Source organism: Triticum aestivum, chromosome 5B (genome assembly GCF_018294505.1).
Source record: "Triticum aestivum cultivar Chinese Spring chromosome 5B, IWGSC CS RefSeq v2.1, whole genome shotgun sequence".
Classification (NCBI taxonomy): domain Eukaryota; kingdom Viridiplantae; phylum Streptophyta; class Magnoliopsida; order Poales; family Poaceae; genus Triticum; species Triticum aestivum.
Window position 1 is genome coordinate 555,560,190 of NC_057807.1, and position 23,720 is coordinate 555,583,909.

General features: G+C 46.8%; 3 protein-coding genes across 4 annotated transcripts; 1 reads left to right on the forward strand and 2 right to left on the reverse strand.

The window, feature by feature from the left end:
* Window positions 1-14,791: 14,791 nt before the first annotated feature.
* On the reverse strand, window positions 14,792-17,588 carry LOC123113184 (60S ribosomal protein L5-1). The gene is made up of 9 exons (XM_044534353.1): window positions 17,376-17,588; window positions 16,767-16,836; window positions 16,580-16,671; window positions 16,346-16,472; window positions 16,174-16,253; window positions 15,971-16,087; window positions 15,462-15,596; window positions 15,165-15,334; window positions 14,792-15,054 (listed from the first exon to the last, which is right to left on the reverse strand). Exons 1-9 carry the CDS (start codon window positions 17,571-17,573, stop codon window positions 14,940-14,942), a joined length of 1,104 nt encoding a protein of 367 aa, XP_044390288.1. The 5' UTR covers window positions 17,574-17,588; the 3' UTR covers window positions 14,792-14,939.
* On the forward strand, window positions 17,538-18,375 carry LOC123113185 (umecyanin). Of its 2 annotated transcripts, none has more exons than XM_044534354.1 (2): window positions 17,538-17,924; window positions 18,023-18,375. In XM_044534354.1, exons 1-2 carry the CDS (start codon window positions 17,572-17,574, stop codon window positions 18,225-18,227), a joined length of 558 nt encoding a protein of 185 aa, XP_044390289.1. In that variant the 5' UTR covers window positions 17,538-17,571; the 3' UTR covers window positions 18,228-18,375. The 2 variants fall into 2 exon arrangements, with proteins under 2 accessions (XP_044390289.1, XP_044390291.1); XM_044534356.1 differs by having other exon boundaries at window positions 17,605-17,922; window positions 18,014-18,375.
* A 111-nt stretch (window positions 18,376-18,486) lies between these two features.
* On the reverse strand, window positions 18,487-21,960 carry LOC123113183 (dnaJ protein homolog 2). Its single transcript, XM_044534352.1, has 6 exons — window positions 21,655-21,960; window positions 20,015-20,180; window positions 19,766-19,913; window positions 19,399-19,675; window positions 19,110-19,308; window positions 18,487-19,021 (listed from the first exon to the last, which is right to left on the reverse strand). The coding sequence occupies exons 1-6, from the start codon at window positions 21,802-21,804 to the stop codon at window positions 18,696-18,698; spliced, it is 1,266 nt and encodes a 421-aa protein (XP_044390287.1). The 5' UTR covers window positions 21,805-21,960; the 3' UTR covers window positions 18,487-18,695.
* Between the last annotated feature and the right edge of the window lie 1,760 nt (window positions 21,961-23,720).

The window sequence follows — 23,720 nt, forward strand, 5'->3', positions numbered from 1 at the left end:
CTAGTATCGAGTTGTAATTTTGAGTTGTAAGTAAATAAAAGTGTGATGATCATCATTATTAGAACATTGTCCCCTGTGAGGTTATCAAAATAAAAGAGGCCAAAGAAGCCCAAATAAAAAAAGAGGCCGAAGAAGCCCACCAAAAAAAGAGGAGAGAGAAGGGACAATGTTACTATCATTTTCCACACTTGTGCTTCAAAGTAGCATCATGTTCTTCACGATAGAGAGTCTCCTATTTTGTCACTTTCATATATTACTAGTGGGAATTTTTCGTTATAGAACTTGGCTTGTATATTCCAACGATGGGCTTCCTCAAAAGCCCTAGGTCTTCATGAGCAAGCAAGTTGATGCACACCCACTAGTTTTCTTTTGAGCTTTCATACACTTATAGCTTTAGTGCATCCGTTACATGGAAATCTCTACTCACTCACATTGATATAAATTGATGAACATCCTCATAGTCCATTGATTTGCCTAGTTGATGTGAGACTTTCTGTAACGCCCCGGATTCGATGCGCCAGGTGTCTGCCAGTTATTTGCCGCCGTTGTCATGTCATTTGCTTGCGTGTTGCATTTTTCCATGTCATCATGTGCATCTCATTTTGCATATGTGTTTGTCTCATGCATCCGAGCTTTTTCCCCGTTGTCCGTTTTGCAATCCGGCACTCCTATGTCCTCCGACGTCCCCCTTTTGTCTCTTGTTGTGAGCGGGTGTTAAACTTTCTCGGAGTGGACCGAGGTTTGCCAAGCGGCCTTGGTATAGCACCGGTAGACCGCCTGTCAAGTTTCGTGCCATTTGGAGGTCGTTTGATACTCCAACGGTTAACCCGGTAACCGTAAAAGCCCCTTTTGTCTTGCAGCCCAACACCCCTTCAAAGTGGCCCAAAACCCATCCAAACGCCCTCCATGCTCTCGGTCGTTCGATCACGATCGCGTGGCTGAAAACCGCTCCTCATTTGGACTCTCCTAGCTCCCTCTAGCTATAAATATGTGATCCCCTCCGAAAATCCCGCAGTCCAACCCTAGCCTCCCCTTCCTCTGCAATGCCGGACACATCTCCCCAGCTGCCCGGACATGTCCGCCGCCGCCCTGCCCAATCCGGAGCCGCCACCTGTCCGCCGTCGTCGTCCCCGCGGCCGTGGCCCGCCGAGCCCATGCGGGCCCGCGCGAGCCCGACCGCGCCCGCCGCTGCGCCCCGCAGGCCCGAGCCGTCCGCCGCTCGATCCCGCCAGCGCCCCGCCGCCTCTGCCCGCCGGCGACCCCGCCGCCCGGCGCGCCTCGCCGCCCGCGCCGGCCTGGGCCGCCGCCGCCGCCTCGCGACCTCGTTGCCGGTCCACGTCCCCGCCGCCAGCGCCTCCCGCTCGCGCCCGGGTGCCCCGCGTCGCCGGAGCCCATCTGGCTCGCCGGAGCAAGCCGGTCGCCGCCTCCATCCGCCTCCACCATGCTGCCCCGCCGTCTGACGCCCCTCCGCCGCGCGTCCCGAGCCCCTCCACCGCCGTCCCCGCGCCGCCCCGCGCCGGATCCGGCGAGATCCGGTCGGAGGAGGTCGCCCCGGGCCCTTCCTCTCCATCTCCGGCGAAGCTCCGTCCAGATCCGCCACTGCCTCGATATCCGTGCAAGCTAGAGGTTGAGCCCGAAATTCCTAAGTCCCCGGATCTGCATATTTTCATGCCATATTCAACGCATCATAACTTGCTGCATACTGCTCTGTTTCGTGCGTGTAATATGTCAAATTGTTCGTCTCAACGAGTACTTCATTTCTTTCCAGTGCATCATGTTCATTTGGGCTCATCTTGATGCCTGAATCATCGTTGCAAGAGTGCATGTTGTTGTTAATCTGCTGAAACTGTTATAACTTGCTCATTTGTCATTTTTGCCATGATTGATGTGTGCATCTTATGAACTTGAGACCTACATATGTTTTAATCTATGCCATGCATCTTTACAGGGGTGTATGCCATGTCTTTTTGTGATCAATTTGGTGACTAGCACAAGCATGTAAACTAGGCCTTGTGATGTTGTTGATTTCAGTCCCTGTTCTGCTGTTATTTTTATGCCATGTAAACTTGATGCTACAGAGAGATCCATGCTTATTTTGAGATACTTAAGTAAGGATGTTTTGTACATATGGTTATGAGCTATCCATCCATGCCCCTGGTTGCATTTATGGCTTGCTGTAGATTGTTCATATCTTGCTCCAAAGTTGCTAAATGATGTTGCTGTCAGCCTGTTAACTTGAAATTCAATGTTTCCATGATTGTTGTTAGTTATCCATGCACCATACGAACTTGCTCTTGCCATGCTTAGCTTCATAAACATGTCTTCTTGCTGCTGGTTGCCTTGCCATGCCATGTATTGCTCTGTAGTGAGTGGTTCAAGCTCACCAACATGCCTACTTATTGTTGTTCCTGCCATGTTTGAATCTGTCATATAATTTGCCATGTTTACATGGGTGCCATCATATTTTATGTGCCCTTTTGGCTCATGGTCAGTAAAGGACTTTTGTTCTATGCAATTAGTAGATTCATGCCATGCCTTTGTTTGCCATGATAAGTTCCTGTAACATGTTGTTTGATAGCTCTAAACATTGCAACCTGATGTTATTTCCTAATAAGTCTGAAACTGTTATTATTTGCAATCTTGTCATGTGTGTTTGAGCATGTTCTACTGATTTCTGGAGATAGCTCAGTGTTCATGTTTTGTTATGCTTTACCTGTACATCATGACCATGCCTTTTGATTTCATATTGAGGTGCTGTAGCATATTGTTTTGATGCTTGCAATATGCCTAGTTGCTGTTATGGACAGATTGTTGTCATATCTTGTATAGAGTGTATGTGTTGAACCGTTGCTCCGTTTTGAGTGTGCTCTATATGAAACTTGCTTGTTTTTGCATGTAGCTTCATATTATCATGTTGCATCCTTGTTTTGGTGTGTTTGCTTGATGTTTGGATGCATTTTGCATCAATGCCATGGTTAACTTGTTTTGCTCATATCTTCTAGGTCGTAGCTCCGAATCTAATGAACTTTATATGTAACTTGACTAGAATCCCGTGTAGATCATCTTAGTGCATCTTAACTTGTTGTTTAACAACTTGAACATAAGGTTTATTCAGATCTGGACCAACTTCGAAATTTGCATATGAGGACTTACAGGAATTGTTATATGTTGTTCCCGGCCTCATTTAAACTTGCTTTGATGAGTTGCTCTTGTTTGCATCATCTCTTGCCATGAGTAGCTTCATGTAGCTTTGTCATGCATCATGCTTGTTGAGCATCATGCCTTGTTCATGTGTGGTGTGTTTACTATGTTGTGTGCTTCTTCTCGATAGTTCCTGTTTCGTTGCGATCGTGAGGATTCGTTCGTCTACGCTTGGTTCGTCTTTGTGGCTTCATCTTCTTCATGGACTCGTTCTTCTTCCTTGCGGGATTTCAGGCAAGATGACCGCTACCCTAGATCTCACTACTATCATTGCTATGCTAGTTGCTTCGTTCTATCGCTATGCTGCATCACCTATCTTTTGCTCATCAAGCCTCCCAGATTGCCATGAACCTCTAACCTTTGACTTCCCTCCTAGCAAACCATCGATTGGCTATGTTACTGCTTTGCTCAGCCCCTCTTATAGCGTTGTTAGTTGGAGGTGAAGTTGAAGACTGCTCCATGGTGGACAGGATTATGTTGGGATATCACAATATCTCTTATTTAATTAACGCATCTATATATTTGGTAAAGGGTGGAAGACTCGGCCTTATGCCTGGTGTTTTGTTCCACTCTTGCCGCCCTAGTTTCTGTCATACCGGTGTTATGTTTCCGGATTTTGCATTCCTTACGCGGTCGGGTGATTTATGGGAACCCCTTGACAGTTCGCTTTGAATAAAACTCCTCCAGCAAGGCCCAACCTTGGTTTTACCATTTGCCTCACCACCACCTACATTTCCCTTGGGAGTAATTAACCCAAGGGTCATCTTTATTATAGCCCCCCGGGCCAATGCTTGTCTAAGTGTTGGTCCAAACTAGAGCACCATGCGGGACCATCCCTTGGCAACTTGGGTTACGTCGATACCTGTACGCTTAGCTTATCCGGTGTTGCCCTGAGAACGAGATATCTGCAGCTCCTATCGGGATTGTCGGCGCATCGGGCCGTCTTGCTGGTCTTGTTTTACCATTGTCGAAATGTCTTGTAAACCGGGATTCCGAGACTGATCGGGTCTTCCTGGGAGAAGGTATATCCTTCGTTGATCGCGAGAGCTTATCATGGGCTAAGTTGGGACAACCCTGCAGGGTATAAACTTTCGAAAGCCGTGCCCGCGGTTATGGGCAGATGGGAATTTGTTAATGTCCGGTTGTAGATAACTTGACACCAGATCCGTTTTAAAATGCATCAACCGTGTGTGTAGCCGTGATGGTCTCTTTTCGGCGGAGTCCGAGAAGTGAACACGGTTTTTGGGTTATGTTTGACGTAAGTAGGTGTTCAGGATCACCTCTTGATCATTGCTAGCTTCACGACCGTTCCTTTGTTTCTCTTCTCGCTCTTATTTGCGTATGCTAGCCACCATACTATGCTTAGTCGTTGCTGCAACCTCACCACTTTACCCCCTTCCTTACCTATCAAGCTTTGCTAGTATTGATACCCATGGTAATGGGATTGCTGAGTCCTCGTGGCTCACAGATTACTACAACAACAGTTGCAGGTACAGGTTTTGCGATGATCATGACGCGAGAGCGATGTTTGCTTGTTTTGGAGTTCTTCTTCTGCTTCTTCTTCGATCAGGGGATAGGTTCCAGGTCAGCAGCCTGGGCTAGCAGGATGGATGTCGTTTGAGTTTTTGTTTGTGTTTCATCCGTAGTCGGATGGTGCTCTGATGTATTGTGATGTTGTATTCGTGTGGCATTGTATGCCCCTTGTATGTATCCCCATCTATTATGTAATGTTGATGTAATGATATCCACCTTGCAAAAGCGTTTCAATATGCGGGTCTATCCTTGGTGGGACCTTCGAGTTCCTTTTGGATAGGGTCGCATATTGGGCGTGACAAGTTGGTATCAGAGCCTTTACCGACCTTAGGAGCCCCCTTGATTGATCGTGCAGTTTGGCCGTTGTCGAGTCTAGAAGAAAACTGTTTTTCGGAATCTAGTTATATCAGAGTGTAGGAATTCTTTTTACTCCTCTGCCTCTTCGTCGCTCTGGTAAGGAATCTTGACGTAGGTGTTTTGAATTACTCCTCTTCCCCTTCAAATTTTTCTTCAGGTTCACGCAGTTGGTTTTCCGGTCGTTGGTTCTCTTCTCTTTTCATCTGGTGCATTTCTCGTCAAGTTGACTCGAGCCTCTTCATTGTTGCCAAGTTCAATCCTCAGTTCTTTTCTTTTCCCACCCGCCCACCCTTCTTCCTCTCGAAACCGGAGTCCATAATTGAGTATCCATCCTACTCGTGGGAAGTCTTTGCTTTCTTTCCTCAATGATTTTAACCGGTGTTTTCTCTTCAAGATATTAGTTGGTTCTCCCATCCAGTTTCCTTTGTTTTCCCGCCCTCCCACCCTCTTCTTACCGGAGCCTGAGTCTGTTTTCGAGCATCAATTCCATTCGTGTGGAGCCTCTTCAGTCTTCCCTCAATCATTTCAATCGGTGAATTCTCGCCTCGTTCGTCATTCTTCATCTCTTTTTCTTTTCCGGTGGACGCAATTCATGTTTTTTTGGTAGTGATTATATTCTTCCCTCGGCTCAAATGTTTTCCCCTTGCTCGTTCGCCTCTCGCCAGTTTATCATTCCGGAGTTCGGAAGACATCTCAGGAGATTCGTCTGTGTTCGAATTAATTCGAGGTTGTCACCTCATTCAAATATTTCAATCATTTTGGTGCATCATCTATCTCTTCAACAATCCTTGCCAACGGTGTTTTCTCTTCAGTGGGCCCTAACCCACAGGTCTTTTCCCAGGATCTTACCTGACTCTTATGATTCCCCCGGAGTTATTCTCAATTCTTTTCAAGTGTGACGTAAGAATGGATTCCATCAGTCACATGCCTTCTCCAAGATCGCTTTCAAATTCTTTCATTGTTGGCTCGACCTCTCTGCTTTTCATTCTCCCGGAGTATATCAGTAATTTTGGTGGTGTTTTCCATCATCATTTCAAGACCGAAGAACAGTTTTTCCTCTAATTTTTGTGTGTTATCTCGAAGATTCGTGGTTCTACCTTCATATTATCCTCTCGATTTATTCCATTTGTCTGATGTTCTTTACTTACCCATCCGGATTATGTCAGTAGTTGTTTTCCTGTTTCTTTCACCGGAGGCCATCATTCCAGTTATCGTTCTCTATTTACCCCGGTGCTTCGTTCAAGTGTTCTTTAATCAGCTCATGATCTCTTTGTTCTTTTGCATCTATATCCCCTCTAGCATATTGGTTCTTCTAATTCTTCCCGGTGACTCATTCTCTTTCATCAGTCATTTCCAAATTCTTACGGTGGTTTGTTCAAGATTCTTTTCCTTGTTTATCATATTAATCCATTCGTTCTTTCAATCATACCGGTGGTTCATGAAGACTTTCTCAAGTTTTGTGCTATATTCCCCTTAATCCTTTTCAAGAAGAATAAGTAGTATGCAAAATCCATTGCTTGTCTTCAATTTAATTTGATGAAGGATAAGCATACAATAAATCTTATTCTTATTTCATCCAAGTGAGTAATCCTTTTCTTCGGAGTTTGTTCTTAATGAATAAATTCTAGTTCCAAGTGTTCTCATTTTTTCTTTTCCGGAGTTCAAATTACTCGGTCATTTCGTCGGAACCTCCATCTAAATCACCGCAAGGCTTTAATCTACTTCTTTCATCCTTCAATTTTATCTCGTCATTCTTTTGTTACCGGAGTTCTTCATGGTGGTTCTTCATGATTTAATTCATTCTGCAAGAGTTCATCAAGTATCATTCCATCCTCTCAAGTTCATGTTCTTTTCCTTCCATCTTCAGCCGGAGCGCTGTCTAAATCCTTTCAGTCTTATTCTTTTCATATCTCGTTCTAACCGGAGTGGTTTCATAGTCTATCTGATTCCGTGAGCTTTCGATTCACATCATTCTCGGTGTTCCTCTCTTCTTCTTGAGTGCTCTCGATTCTTTGCTTCTTCTCTTGAGTTCTTGTTTCACCTCATCCATTTTCCCTTCCGTCTCGGTCCTAAGATCTCGGAACGAGATCTCTTGTTAGTGGAGGAGTGTCGTAACGCCCCGGATTCGATGCGCTAGGTGTCTGCCAGTTATTCGCCGCCGTTGCCATGTCATTTGCTTGCGTGTTGCATTTTGCCATGTCATCATGTGCATCTCATTTTGCATACGTGTTCGTCTCATGCATCCGAGCTTTTTCCCCGTTGTCCGTTTTGCAATCCGGCACTCCTATGTCCTCCGGCATCCCCCTTTTGTCTCTTGTTGTGAGCGGGTGTTAAACTTTCTCGAAGTGGACCGAGGTTTGCCAAGCGGCCTTGGTATAGCACCGGTAGACCGCCTGTCAAGTTTCGTGCCATTTGGAGGTCGTTTGATACTCCGTAGGTTAACCGGGTAACCGTAAAAGCCCCTTTTGTCTTGCAGGCCAACACCCCTTCAAAGTGGCCCAAAACCCATCCAAACCCCCTCCATGCTCTTGGTCGTTCGATCACGATCGCGTGGACGAAAACCGCTCCTCGTTTGGACTCTCCTAGCTCCCTCTAGCTATAAATATGTGATCCCCTCCGAAAATCCCGCAGTCCAACCCTAGCCATGCTCTTGGTCATTCCAAAACCCATCCAAACCCCATCCAAACCCCCTCCATGCTCTTGGTCGTTCGATCACGATCGCGTGGACGAAAACCGCTCCTCATTTGGACTCTCCTAGCTCCCTCTAGCTATAAATATGTGATCCCCTCCGAAAATCCCGCAGTCCAACCCTAGCCTCCCCTTCCTCTGCGCTGCCGGACACATCTCCCCGGCTGCCCGGACATGTCCGCCGCCGCCCCTGCCCAATCCGGATCCGCCACCTGTCCGCCACCGTCGTCCCCGCGGCCGCGGCCCGCCGGGCCCATCGCGGGCCCGCGCGAGCCCGACCGCGACCGCCGCCGCGCCCCGCGGGCCCGAGCCGTCCGTCGCTCGATCCCGCCAGCGCCCCGCCGCCTCTGCCCACCGGCGACCCCGCCGCCCGGCGCGCCTCGCCGCCCGCGCCGGCCTGGGCTGCCGCCGCCGCCTCGCGACCTCGTCGCCGGTCCACGTCCCCGCCGCCAGCGCCTCCCGCTCGCGCCCGGGTGCCCCGCGCCGCCGGAGCCCATCTGGCTCGCCGGAGCAAGCCGGCCGCCGCCTCCGGCCGCCTCCACCATGCCGCCCCGCCGTCCGGCGCCCCTCCGCCGCGCCTCCCGAGCCTCTCCACCGCCGTTCCCGCGCCGCCCCGCGCTGGATCCGGCGAGATCCGGCCGGAGGAGGTCGCCCCGGGCCCTTCCTCTCCATCTCCGGCGAAGCTCCGGCCAGATCTGCCACCGCCTTGATATCCGTGCAAGCTAGAGGTTGACCCCGAAATTCCTGTCCCCGGATCTGCATATTTTCATGCCATATTCAACGCATCATGACTTGCTGCATACTGCTCCGTTTCGTGCGTGTAATATGTCAAATTGTTCATCTCAACGAGTACTTCATTTCATTCCATTGCATCATGTTCATTTGAGCTCATCTTGATGCCTGAATCATCATTGCAAGAGTGCATGTTGCTGTTAATCTGCTGAAACTATTATAACTTGCTCATTTCTCATTTTTGCCATGGTTGATGTGTGCATCTTATGAACTTGAGCCCTACATATGTTTTGATCTATGCCATGCCATCTTTACAGGGGTGTATGCCATGTATTTTTGTGATCAATTTGGTGACTAGCACAAGCATGTAAACTAGGCCTCGTGATGTTGCTGATTTCAGTCCCTGTTCTGCTGTTATTTTTATGCCATGTAAACTTGATGCTACAGAGAGATCCATGCTTATTTTGAGATACTTAAATAAGGATGTTTTGTACATATGGTTATGAGCTATCCATCCATGCCCCTGGTTGCATTTATGGCTTGCTGTAGATTGTTCATATCTTGCTCCAAAGTTGCTAAATGATGTTGCTGTCAGCCTGTTAACTTGAAGTTCAATGTTTCCATGATTGTTGTTAGTTATCCATGCACCCTACGAACTTGCTCTTGCCATGCTTAGCTTCATAAACATGTCTTCTTGCTGCTGGTTGCCTTGCCATGCCATGTATTGCTCTGTAGTGAGTGGTTCAAACTCACCAACATGCCTACTTATTGTTGTTCCTGCCATGTTTGAATCTGTCATATAATTTGCCATGTTTACATGGGTGCCATCATATTTTCTGTGCCCTTTTGGCTCATGGTCAGTAAAGGACTTTTGTTCTATGCAATTAGTAGATTCATGCCATTCCTTTGTTTGCCATGATAAGTTCCTGTAACATGTTGTTTGATAGCTCTAAACATTGCAACCTGATGTTATTTCCTAATAAGTCTGAAACTGTTATTATTTGCAATCTTGTCATGTGTGTTTGAGCATGTTCTACTGATTTCTGGAGATAGCTCAGTGTTCATGTTTTGTTATGCTTTACCTGTACATCATGATCATGCCTTTTGTTTTCATATTGAGGTGTTGTAGCATATTGTTTTGATGCTTGCAATATGCCTAGTTGCTGTTATGGACAGATTGTTGTCATATCTTGTATAGAGTGTATGTGTTGAACCGTTGCTCCGTTTTGAGTGTGCTCTATATGAAACTTGCTTGTTTTGCATGTAGCTTCATATTATCATGTTGCATCCTTGTTTTGGTGTGTTTGCTTGATGTTTGGATGCATTTTGCATCAATGCCATGGTTAACTTGTTTTGCTCATATCTTCTAGGCCGTAGCTCCGAATCTAATGAACTTTATATGTAACTTGACTAGAATCCCATGTAGATCATCTTGGTGCATCTTAACTTGTTGTTTAACAACTTGAACATAAGGTTTATTCAGATCTGGACCAACTTCGAAATTTGCATATGAGGACTTACCGGAATTGTTATATGTTGTTCCCGGCCTCATCTAAACTTGCTTTGATGAGTTGCTCTTGTTTGCATCATCTCTTGCCATGAGTAGCTTCATATAGCTTTGTCATGCATCATGCTTGTTGAGCATCATGCCTTGTTCATGTGTGGTGTGTTTACTATGTTGTGTGCTTCTTCTCGATAGTTCCTGTTTCGTTGCGATCGTGGGGATTCGTTCGTCTACGCTTGGTTTGTCTTCGTGGCTTCATCTTCTTCATGGACTCGTTCTTCTTCCTTGCGGGATTTCAGGCAAGATGACCGCTACCCTGGATCTCACTACTATCATTGCTATGCTAGTTGCTTCGTTCTATCGCTATGCTGTGTCACCTATCTTTTGCTCATCAAGCCTCCCAAATTGCCATGAACCTCTAACCTTTGACACCCCTCCTAGCAAACCATTAATTGGCTATGTTACCGCTTTGCTCAGCCCCTCTTATAGCATTGTTAGTTGCAGGTGAAGTTGAAGATTGCTCCATGGTGGACAGGATTATGTTGGGATATCACAATATCTCTTATTTAATTAATGCATCTATATATTTGGTAAAGGGTGGAAGACTCGGCCTTATGCCTGGTGTTTTGTTCCACTCTTGCCGCCCTAGTTTCCGTCATACCGGTGTTATGTTCCCGGATTTTGCGTTCCTTACGCGGTCGGGTGATTTATGGGACCCCCTTGACAGTTCGCTTTGAATAAAACTCCTCCAGCAAGGCCCAACCTTGGTTTTACCATTTGCCTCACCACCACCTACATTTCCCTTGGGAGTAATTAACCCAAGGGTCATATTTATTATAGCCCCGGGGCCAATGCTTGTCTAAGTGTTGGTCCAAACTAGAGCACCGTGCGGGACCATCCTTTGGCAACTTGGGTTACGTCGATACCTGTACGCTTAGCTTATCTGGTGTTGCCCTGAGAACGATATATGTGCAGCTCCTATCGGGATTGTCAGCGCATCGGGCGGTCTTGCTGGTCTTGTTTTACCATTGTCGAAATGTCTTGTAAACCGGGATTCCGAGACTGATCGGGTCTTCCTGGGAGAAGGTATATCCTTCATTGATCGCGAGAGCTTATCATGGGCTAAGTTGGGACACCCCTGCAGGGTATAAACTTTCGAAAGTCGTGCCCGCAGTTATGGGCAGATGGGAATTTGTTAATGTCCGGTTGTAGATAACTTGACACCAGATCCGTTTTAAAACGCATCAACCGTGTGTGTAGCCGTGATGGTCTCTTTTCGGCGGAGTCCGGGAAGTGAACACGGTTTCTGGGTTATGTTTGACATAAGTAGGTGTTCAGGATCACCTCTTGATCATTGCTAGCTTCACGACCGTTCATTTGTTTCTCTTCTCGCTCTTATTTGCGTATGCTAGCCACCATACTATGCTTAGTCGCTGCTGCAACCTCACCACTTTACCCCCTTCCTTACCTATTAAGCTTTGCTAGTCTTGATACCCATGGTAATGGGATTGCTGAGTCCTCGTGGCTCACAGATTACTACAACAACAGTTGCAGGTACAGGTTTTGCGATGATCATGACGCGAGAGCGATGTTTGCTTGTTTTGGAGTTCTGCTTCTGCTTCTTCTTCGATCAGGGGATAGGTTCCAGGTCAGCAGCCTGGGCTAGCAGGGTGGATGTCGTTTGAGTTTTTGTTTGTGTTTCATCCGTAGTCGGATGGTGCTCTGATGTATTGTGATGTTGTATTCGTGTGGCATTGTATGCCCCTTGTATGTATCCCCATCTATTATGTAATGTTGATGTAATGATATCCACCTTGCAAAAGTGTTTCAATATGCGGGTCTATCCTTGGTGGGACCTTCGAGTTCCTTTTGGATAGGGTCGCATATTGGGCGTGACACTTTCTCCCTTATTTTGTCTACTACTACCTTCTATTCCACCCATAATGCTATGTCCATGGATCACGCTCATGTATTGCGTGAAGAGTTGAAAAGGCTAAAGCGCGTTAAAAAGTATGAAATAATTGCTTGGCTGACACCGGGGTGGTCATGATTTATACTTTGTGCTGAGAAGAGGGAGCATAACAAGACTATATGATTTTGTAAGGATAACTTTCTTTAGCCATGTTATTTTTGAAGCTTAATGATTTGCTTTCTAGTATGCTTGAAGTATTGTTGTTTTTGTGTCAATGAACTGTTGTTTTGAATCATACGGATCTGAATATTCATGCCAAATAAAAGAGATTGCATTGATAAATATGTTAGGTAGCATTCCACATCAAAAAAATTGTTTTTATCATTTACCTACTCGAGGACGAGCGGGAATTAAGCTTGGGGATCCTTGATACATCTCCAATGTATCTATAAATTTTGATTGTTCCATGCTATTACATTATCTGTTTTGGATGTTTTATATGCATTATTATGCTATTTATATTATTTTTGGGACTAACTTATTAACCGAGAGCCTAATGCCAGTTTCTATTTTTTTTCATTTTTTTGAGTTTCGCAGAAAAGAAATATCAAACGGAGTCCAAATGGAATAAAACTTTACGATGATTTTTCTTGGACCAGAAGACACCCAGAGGACTTGGAGTCCAAGCCAGAAGACATACGAGGCGGAGGCAAGGGTGGAGGGCGCGCCCTAGTGGGGGGCGCTCCCCTGCCTTGTGGCCCCCTCGGGAGTCCCCTAACCTACCTCTTCATCCTATATATTCACATATATTCCAAAACCCTCAAAGAGAGCCATGAAAATACTTTTCCACTGCCGCAGGTCTTTGAACTCATTAGATTCCATCTGGAGGCCTTTTCCGATACTTTGCCGGAGGGGGGTTCGATTACGGAGGGCATCTACATCAACCCTATTGCCCTTCCGATGAAGCATGAGTAGTTTACCTCAGAACCACGGGTCTATAGCTAGTAGCTAGATGGCTTCTTCTCTCTCTTTGATTCTCAATACCATGTCCTCCTCGATGTTCTTGGAGATCTATTCGATGTAATCTTCTTTTGCGGTGTGTTTGTCGAGATCCGATGAATTGTGGATTTATGATTAACTTATCTATGAATATTATTTGAATCTTCTTTGAATTCTTATATGCATGGTTTGGTTTGGCCAACTAGATTGGTTTTTCTTGTAATGGGAGAGGTGCTTAGCTTTGGGTTCAATCTTGCGTGATTTCACCCAGTGACAAAGTAGGGGTAACGAGACACGTATTGAATTGTTGCCATCGAGGATAAAAATATGGGGTTTTCATCATATTGCTTGAGTTAATTCCTCTACATCATCTCATCTTACTTAAGGCGTTACTCCGTTCTTTATGAACTTAATACTCTAGATGCATTGCTGGATTGCGGTCGATGTGTGGAGTAATAGTAGTATATGTAGGCAGGAGTCGGTCTACTTGACACAGACGTGACGCCTATATACATAATCATTGCCTTGGATGTCGTTATAACTTTGCGATTTTTTATCAATTGCTCGACAGTAATTTGTTCACCCACCGTATTATTTGCCTTCATGAGAGAAGTCTCTAGTGAAACCTATGCCCCCCAGGTCTATTTTCCATCATATTTGTTTCCGATCTACTATTTTGCAATCTTTTATTTCTAGATCTATAAACCAAAAAACACAAAAATATTTGGTTACCTTTTAGTTCCATCTATCTCTATCAGATCTCACCTTTGCAATTGACCGTGAGGGGGTTGACAACCTCTTTATCGCATTGGGTGCAAGTGTTTGATTGTTTGTGCATGTGCATAGACTGAGGATTTGCTTGTACCTACTACTAGATTGATACGTTGGTTCTTTAACTGAGGGAAATACTTATCTCTACTTTGTTGCATCATACTTTTCTCTTCATGAAAAAAGACAACGCAAGCTTAAGAAGTAGCAAGCGGCGCTGTGGCCGAACCGACAGATGGCTTGCATCCGACGATGAAAATGGCAGAGGCCACCAACTCCATGGTGGCGAAGGGCAACGAGGCGGTAGCGGCGATCGTCCTCGCAGATCAGGCGGAGGAAGGAGACGAGACCAGGCATCTCACCGGCGGCGAGTGCTCCCTCCCTTCTCTCTTTCTCTGTTGTTTTTCTTGCTCTCGCTGGCTGTTCTAGCGTGTGTGATAACGGATTTTGAAGCGAATGGGAAAACTTGTATTGATCGGGAGTTGCAGATTACAATTTATACTATCCGGAGAGTCGCGATGGGAAAGAATGCGTCGGTTCCGGAGAGAGACGCGAGAGGCGTCTGTTGCGTATGCAAGAAAGTGGAGATTTTTTCCCTAATTACATTTGCTAATTAATCACAACATAAAGCTTGTTGCTTTGCCCACGGGGCATGTCGACGGCCTTCTTTTCCGTGTCTCCCCTCACTCAGCTAGTGCTCTGCTTTCTGTACGAGCTGGCCATTCCCAAGAATAATATGTTCCTTCTTCCAGTGAACAACTCTGTTGCGTTAAGAGACTTGTGCGTGTGTCGTTTTTCTTTTGATTTCCCACCGTGGTTGGTAAAAATTGCAATATTATACTATTTTTAAGGTAATAAAGGTTAAAAGTTCGGGCCTACAAACGTTGGCATCAGTATCCATTTTAAAACATCACAAATAACTATATTGTCATTCTAAAACATCACAAGTTTGCATTAGATTTTCCTGTCTAGTGATTTAAGACCGCACCATCAGTAAAATCTATTCCTACATTGGTTACAAATTCGATGAAATGACGAGTTTTAGGCCATGACCCAAGGCCAACCAGCACGACACAGCCACAAAAACAACACAAGGGTGCCAGACGAACGGATCAAGATCAATATCCAAATGCCAGCACGGCACATAATCCAGATAACACAATCTATAACTCCAGCAAGATAATAACCAAAACTCAAAGGAACAGGTCCGTTGTGCAGGGTGCCAGACACTAACAAAAGCGCATTTCACTCGTCGTCGTCCTCGTCATCATCGGCGGCACCGGCAGAGTTGTTGAGGGCGTTGAGCCTTTCGACGAGGCTGGCCTTCCTCTGCTCATAAGTCAGCTTCTTGGGGTTGTACCTGCATGCAAAGACAAAGTTCACAACGCAGCTCACAACAAGGTGGAAAAGAAACAGCAGTCAAGAGTAAATGAACTCAAGACAGTATGATGAAGAGCTTGCCGACTATACCTCTTGTGAGTCTTGGGAGGCGCCTTGGTTGATTTGGCCATGGTGGGATCAGCACGGATGGCAGCATGAACCTTCTTGTAAACTGCTTCCATGTCATCAGCTGAGATTCCCCTCTTGATGTACTCACTGAAGTGAGTTTGGAACTTCTCTGGTTCCTCATCTGCTAGTGACTGGAATAAGAGAAAGGCAAAAGTTCAGTAAGAAATGAAAGAGGAACTAGGGTCATTTCATTGCCCTAGGTACAAGAGCATGAACAAGAGTAATACAAAATCAAGAGAGCAATGGCTTCCAACTCACCCTCATGTAGTCAGCAACATGCCCTCCAAAGATGTACTTGCGGTGAATCTCAGCATCCAGCGACTTCTCGTCCTTCTTAAAACCAGCAAATCTCTTGTCACTGTGGGGAATGTCAAGACCACCATCCAAAGCTCCCTGCAGGACCAAAAATAATTACACCAGCGGCAAAAAAGCTCTAAGGGATAAAACCGATGCATTCAAAAACAAGTAAGTTCTGAAGTTCAGCCAAATAGGGAGCAACTATCACTTGATGCAAATAAAAAATGAAAACAAAAAGCAATAACAATGCCTTTTCACTAGGCCAAATAGCATAAATAGTTGCTTTAGAAACTTGACAAAATAAAGCAGAGCAGCTATAAACAAGTTACAGGGCAATCATGCAATTAAACTCCCAAGTCTATCTAAAGAGGAACAACCAATCATGATTTGCCGATAGTTTCATGCCAAAGGCTTGTGACATTGAGTGTCCATCTGCACTTAAAAAACTGTACGCTAATATCATCGCATACCTTAAGGGCACCAAACACGCGGTTCCCAGTGGTGGTCCTAATAAGACCAACATCCAAGAGCGCACGGAAAGGCCTCCTCTCATCAGAAGGCTCAACAGAGAAGTCCTCACCTGTGGCCTGAGCACAGACATATATTAGTTGTGTCCATCAGAAGCAGCAAATCAGGATATTAGACTAAAAATAATATCAAAGCCAAATTATACCTCAACATTGCCTTCATACTCCTCATCAAGATCACGGTTCTTGAGCACACGACGAGCCAAAAGCAGACCAGTGCAGTAGGCTACATCATGCATTCAGAAAATTAGATTTGAAAAGAGGCATGCATAAGATCACAGCATGCATCTGCACATTCATTCAGTAGCTAAAATCAACCTGCAGCATAGTTGGTGAGGCCAACTTCAAGACCGTAGCGAGGCAACTCATGGGAGTAGGCAGCGGCCATCACGATATCACCAGCAATGGTAGCATAGACAATTTGTGCAGTGACATCCTTGTTGGTCTAAAGTAGTATTGTTAAGAGATACAACATGCCTCCATGGTAACAATAAGCAGAATATAGAAGATTGACAAGTGCACAAATCATAACGAAGAAACTTTGAAGGATACAAATCGCACAACAAAACGGTACTTGGGGGTATTGTATTTGTTCTTGTCCTGGTTCGTGAGCCTCAGCCTGGCCCTGTAGTCGGTCTTCCCCTCTGAGGAAACAAGGGAGAAGGGAAAATCAGGCAATCAGAATCACTGTGAAATTACAGAAGTAGCAGATTCATGGAGAGGCAGGTGTTAGACATACGGCGCCTTCTCTTGAACTTGACTTGGAAACGCTTGGAGTACGCCCTTGTCTTCTGGTTCTTGATGTACACCTACAAGACATATCAAAGAGAAGCATATGAGTGCTACCCAGGAAACACTAGTAATCAATCAGGCGGCACAAACAAAACATTTGTAAGATAAGATACCAAAGTGGTTCATAGTTGTATTTGATGAGGAGAAACATTGAATCTGCCAACTTGGAGTAATCACAAGTATTTCCTAAATACAACCGAGTATACTCTCGCGCGCAGAAACGAAACCCGCACTCTACGAAATGGGAACTTGTTTTCACAGCAGTTGTAAGGCAATTAGAGCAGGCAATAATACTACTGAAGCATGATTCGCGAGCAACAGAATCTCATGAAGCGGCAGAAATCCAGATCTGACACGGAGCAAGCACACCGCAGATCTGACTAGGAAGTGCTAAACCCTTAAGCCCCGAGTCACACAAGCTATGAAGGCAAATCGAAAACCTAGGCGGCGACCACTGCGGCGGAGGCGCACGGAAGCCAGACGCCACGGGCAGCAACGCGCGCGCGGACCGAAGCAGCAGCCATGGAGGAAGAGGGGGCGGGGAGATCGGACGTACCATCGCGCCCGCGGGGAGGGAGCTCCTGCGGAAGGAGGCGGCGGCGGCGCGGGCAGGCGGGCGGAAGGGCAAGGGATGATGGGGAGGCAGCGTGGTGGCGCTTGTATATACGAGGGGGCGGGCCTGGCTGCTTGCTGGGCCGCGGCGTGAGGCGCCCCCGCAAGGGTGGGCCTCTTTCGGTCCGCTTCTAAGGCCCATGAATTGCGTTTCGTTATGTTTTTTTCCCCTCGGCTCGCTGGAGGGCGAGAGCATAACGCCCGCTGTTGCAGTTGCAGAGGGGAGAGAGCGGTTGCTCGTTCCTTCACGACTCGTCTCCCGTTCCGTGTCCCTCCGGCGGATCACCGTTGGCGATGGCGATGGCGGTGGCGATCCGGTCCCTGGTCGCGGCGCTGCTGGCCGGCTGCGTCCTCCTCGCGGTGCCGGCGCCGCGGTGCGCGGTGACGGCGACGGACCACGTCGTCGGGGGCTCGCTCTGGACCATCCCCACGAGCAGCGACCACTACAGCAACTGGGCGGGCAACAGGACCATCTTCGCCGGCGACAACCTCGGTGAGCCCGCCGCCGCCACCGTCCCTCTCGAGTGCGAGTGCTGTTCGTGTTTGATCTCTCACGACGAGAATGCGTGCGTGCGTGCGTGCGGTGTTCAGGTTCGACGCGGGGATGTACGACGTGGTGCAGGTGGGGCAGTGGGAGTACAATCGCTGCTCGTGGGAGGACCCCTACTCAGACACCCTCAAGAGCAGCCCCGCCGTGTTCCACCTCCTCTTCGCCGACGCCAATTACTACGTCTGCACCATCGCCAACTACTGCTCCCTCGGCGTCAAGCTCTACGTCCAGGTCCAGCAGGCCTAACCACACACCTTCTCGCCCTGCAACCTCTGCAGTAATAAACTCCTCCTTTCAACTGCTACTATTTTCTTCTAGTATGTTACTCCAGTAATGGAATTGTACTTAGATCGACAATAATGCAAGTGCATAATAATGTGCATGATGATGATAATGATTACGATGCCAGCCAGAAAACCTGATTAAAAGCCACAAACATGCTCTGCAAAACTGTCCACGGTCCTGCTTAGACAACGTATTCAGAGAGACAGACAAAGAGCGTGCGTTAGTTTTCACGGACAGATTTTGCTTTTATACGAGTGTCACACTACATCAGAAGTAGCCACGTAGCAATTTTCAAAAGACATGGATGGATACAGTCCCGGCGCCATACGGGCAAAAATCAGCTTCATCGATAACACCACCAAAGCACCAGAAGAGAGCGGGCAGGCATCTTGTTCTTGGGTCCCAAAAATGCTTGCTGCCCAACCTAGCTTACTGTTGTGCGCACTGCACTCTTTGGGCACCGCCTCCGGGCATCTCGTCGTCCTCATCGTACGCCTCCTGAGCAGCAGCATGGGCTTTCCGACGCATCTCCTCCTCCATGTTGACATCATGCATCGTCGTCTCCTCGCATTCGTCGAGCTCCATGTCGGTCAGCTTGGATGCAGGCTTTGGTGGAAGCACAGCCTCGAGAGCCTTGCACTGATCCGGTGCCAGCGAGTCGGGGAACTCCACCGTGAAATGAATGTAGAGCTTGCCCTTCATGAACGGCCTCTGGTACATCGGCATCCCCTCGTCGCTGATTGCCTTGAATGAATCTGATCAGAATTTGAAACCAAAGTTATCAACAAGTACAATTTTGCACATAAGTACACAGATTAGTCGCTGTGATCTACGAGGCCTTACCAGGCTTGACAATTTCACCAGGGTTTGATTTAATGAGCAGCTGCCTGTTGTCCAGATGGGTCAGGACGAGTTGGAACCCACAAAGAGCTTCAGTGAGAGATATGGTATGCTCATAGAAGAGATCATCGCCCTTTCGCTTGAACTTTGGGTGTTCCTTCTGCTGGACGACAAATACAATGTCTCCAGTAACAGTGTCAGGCTGAAAACAAAACACACTGTTAGTTTGTAGACATCGAAGCAAAGCTATAATAATAAAGAGTAAAGAATATCATAGACTGAACAAGCATACCGCCTCATCAGCTTCACCAGGGAAGGTGATCTTCTGGTTGTGTTGCATCCCCTTCTCAACATGAACCTCCAGAACTTTCTTCTCCTGAAGAACCTTCTCACCCTTGCAGCCTGGGCAGCGGTCCTTGTCGTTAATACTCTCCCCGGTGCCCTTGCAATCATTGCAGGCCTGCTGCATCTGCTGTATCATGGAAGGCCCCAGCTGACGAATAGTCACTTTCATGCCTGACCCCTGGCAACCTGGGCACCTCATGGAAGCACCAGACTTGGAGCCCTTGCTGAAATAAACAAGGAACTATGTTCAAGAGCAGCACTGCAGAAAACACATGGTCAACTGGGTTAACTGGGAAGGAACAAACCAGACTTACCCCTTGCACTTGGAGCAGAGGACGCTGCGGGAAAGAGAGAGCTTCTTCGAGGTACCATTGTAAAGATCTTCTAGAGAAGCTTTTAGTGGATGGACAACATCCTCTCCCCTCCTTTGCCTTCTGCCCCTGCTGCTGCCACCACCACCACCTGTGCACAAAATATACATATGCAATTTATTACATCAAGACATACACTATATAACAGAGTTTGACGGTCAAACAGGAAAATAGGTTGCCTTCAAACAATACCTCCAAAAGAGGGCCCGAAAAATGATGAAAATATGTCAAATGGATCAACTCCACCACCACCTCCTCCACCCATTCCTTCCTTGAGAGCATCTTCGCCATACTGATCATATATCTCACGCTTCTCAGGGTCACTCAAAACCTCATAGGCTTGTGCCAGCTCCTTGAACTGAAATAAAATTTAAACAACAGATACACCTGAAATAAGCCTTTCATTCTGCAGATCATGGTAAATCAGCAGATGAATTTAGCATGAGAACTAAAATAGTACAGAAAAACAACAATGATATATTTGCGCTCACTAGATACATTTCAATGAGTTCTTGAACAGTTGAAATAGTAAAATTTGTTAAATTTACAGCAAAGCAAGAAATATCTATTACACAACATAGGCAACACAAAAAAGAATTGTATCACTCCACTTCAGCAGAGTATAGCAGAATAAAGAGATTAGAGTTGTCAAGCAGATCGATTACCCAATATATCACAGATAAGCAAGAAGCATATAATAAATAAACCGGCGAACATTCATATAATAAATAAACCGGCGAACATTGTCCAAACAAACTGCCCACATTTAGTAAGGGAATTTGCATCAGAGGTGAAATGGGGGTGCTGTAGGAAATCAAAAGTTCGACATAGATGTCATATGATAAGCATAATAAAAGTCCAAAAACAGAAAAGGTGAATGATCCTTGGTATGAAATACAGACTAGACGCATATTATTTTCCGCCATCAGCATTGGATTTGACACTCCCATACACAATTATCAGCAGGGACAACGTGGATGACCAATGGAATGTATAACCACCCCATGCGATAAGCTAGCTGAAAGATGGGCTTCCATGATATGGAAATGTTGCATGTCCCACACTGCTGCCCAATTGATGCACTCCTAACAAATAACAACGGGCAGAGTCACTGTCGAGGGGTGGTGGAATTGTGGTGTGTGAGGTGACATTCTCATGTATGACTCAGCATCAGATGTCTTCCCATGACACTAACAAAACGGTTGTCCACCTTATAACTAGACTGGAAAAGACGTCTAGAAATATGCATTATCCCCAGATGAATCACCAAGTGAGTACCATCCAACCAGGAGCATTTTTTAAACTACTAAATCTTACTTGACAATGCAGATGCAAAATAACTGGCCCTGCAAAAACATGCAAACAACTGTACTTCTGTTCCCCGAATCTAGCCAAAATCACGCCCAGGGAAACTTTCCTATACGCATCAGTAGCCAGCACTCCGCAGAAAGCAATACCCGCCACCCAAAGATCGCGATCATGACCACTTCACATCAAACCACAACAAGCAGGGCAAGCACTCCCTGACAAGCCACAGCAATCCTCTTCTTTTCTTTCTGCGAATCGCCACAGCAAATCCTCCAAGACGCAACGGGAGCTACAAACCCCAGCAGAAGCAGATCATCACGAATCCACGCAAAACTCGCAGCTCGGCCACATCACAGATGCCCCTACGCGAATTGACTCCCAGCACCGCACGGACTTCCCGCGCCCGATCTATCTAGTTCTACCTTGCCATAGCAGATCGGATCACACCAGATCGCGCCCGAACGGACCCGAAAAGTAGCAGCTAAGATGCGCGATGATCGCAGGGGAGGAAGGGGGGATCGGACCTTCTCGGGGTCTCCGCCCTTGTCGGGGTGGTTCTTGATGGCGGCCTTGCGGTAGGCCTTCTTGAGGTCGTCCTGGGCGGCGTTCTTGGGCACCCCGAGCACCTCGTAGTACTTGGTGTTGTCGCTCTTCTTGGGGGCGCGGCCGAACATCTTCGCCGGCGGGGTGGTGGGATGGGTAGGCCCTCCTCGCGCGCCGCCGGTCGCCTCTCTCCCGCGGGCGTGGGAGCGGAGACGAGGAGGCGGTCAAAGTCGGGCGGCCGGGCGGAGCGAGTGAGAGAGAGAGAGGGTTTGGCCCCGCTGGATACGCCAGGGCTAATGTAGAGACCGGAGTGCGTGAGCTGGCTGCGGAGGCGTATTATGTGTCGCGGGCCGCGACGCGGACCCGAATTGTTTACTGCTCTCGAGGGGAACCCGGCCCCCTGGATTGTTGGACCTGATTCGGTCGCTGGATAGAGATTCCAGCCCAAATGAGCCATCGTATGGGCCAGAACTCCTCTTTGATCGGTCAGTGTCGTACGTCCAGAGCCGTGACGATTTAGCACCCGGGCCCACCCGCGTGGTGGCTGCTCTGCATCTGTGTCTCCGCGGGCTGATTCTGGCAGGAGGCCAGCTGGACAGGAACAGTTCCAAAAGACAAAAGCCAACGACCCCTCTGCATCAGAAAGGCTTTTTTCTAGAAGAAAGAAACGGTTTTTCTTTACGCAGCGCAGATGTAAACGTTCATACATACGCATATACATTTACTCTTATGAATGTATACGTGTCTATCCTCTCTACATGAGCATCTCTGAGAAATTGAGGCGGCATATCATTTTGAGATTGACGAAGTCACCAAAGACGAATTTGTAGTCTATAGGGACGTCTCCTCTCACTAAATGCACATCACCAAAAGGTCTGAAATAAATAAAGAAAATGCGAGCACCGGTATCAAGTCTAAGACTTAAACTCTCATGGGCTGGGGATACCCTTGTCCTCCTAACCATCTAACCACATGTTGATTTGCTGAAAGGCTCATTTTTATACACGTGCTTCCATGTTGTTAAACTCAATTCAGAGAAATGTCCCTTAGCTAGAGAAAATACAGTACAAGGTAGTTAACTATTTTGTGTGTTTGGTAAAAAATCATTTTCATGGACTAGACTAATATGATCCCAGTATGTGCGTGAATGCGTGCAAACAGTGTTTGCTAACATGCCCATGAAACCTTTTTTGTGTGTGCACCACCTGACGGTGTCCTGGTCAAGGGATCTCTCACCACGTCGATTCCTGGCCTGGAGGGCCAGGCTGAGGACCACTGGGTCATTTCCATCGTGGACCACATTGGGCATTCGATGGTGGATTTACATGAAGACATCCGAAGACTTCGCTTACAAGGCAAGAAGACGAAGTCGTTGAGGACTCTACCCCCACCTACGTAGTCGGTTAGGATATGTAACCTTAGGATCCCGAGTATGTTATATAAGTCGGGGGTCGGGCTCGTAGTTAGACACAATATAAACTCACAGTACTCATATATACTTTGTACACACCCCAACGCAGTACACATGAGCAGAACGTAAGGTATTATCTCCTCCATGAGAGCTCGAACCTAGGTAAGACCTTGCTTCTTGTTACCATCCAGCCCAATCGCCTATCCGGGATACCATACCGAAGGACCTGTCGGATTGAGCTCCGACCGTGGTGGTCTCTGCTACTTGTGATATGCGTTGGGTTTTTCCTCAAAGAGGAAGAGGAATGCAGTATAGTAGAGATAAGTATTTCTCTAAGTGAGAACCAAGGTGCATCGAAACAGTAGGAGAATCACGCAAAGCCTCGTGAACAGCACATGCACACACAAAAACAAATACTTGCACCCAACGCGAGCAAGAGGGTTTTCAATCCCCTTGAACTCGTCACTTGCAAGATCAAATCATGTAGTGGTAGATAGATAAATTACAAAATAAACTAAAATAAAAAAATTACAGCAAAAGAATTTAGGTTTTTATAATACGATTAAAGTAGAGCCGGGGGCCATAGTTTTCACTAGAGGCTTTTCTCTCGAACACATAGCATACAGTGGGTGAACA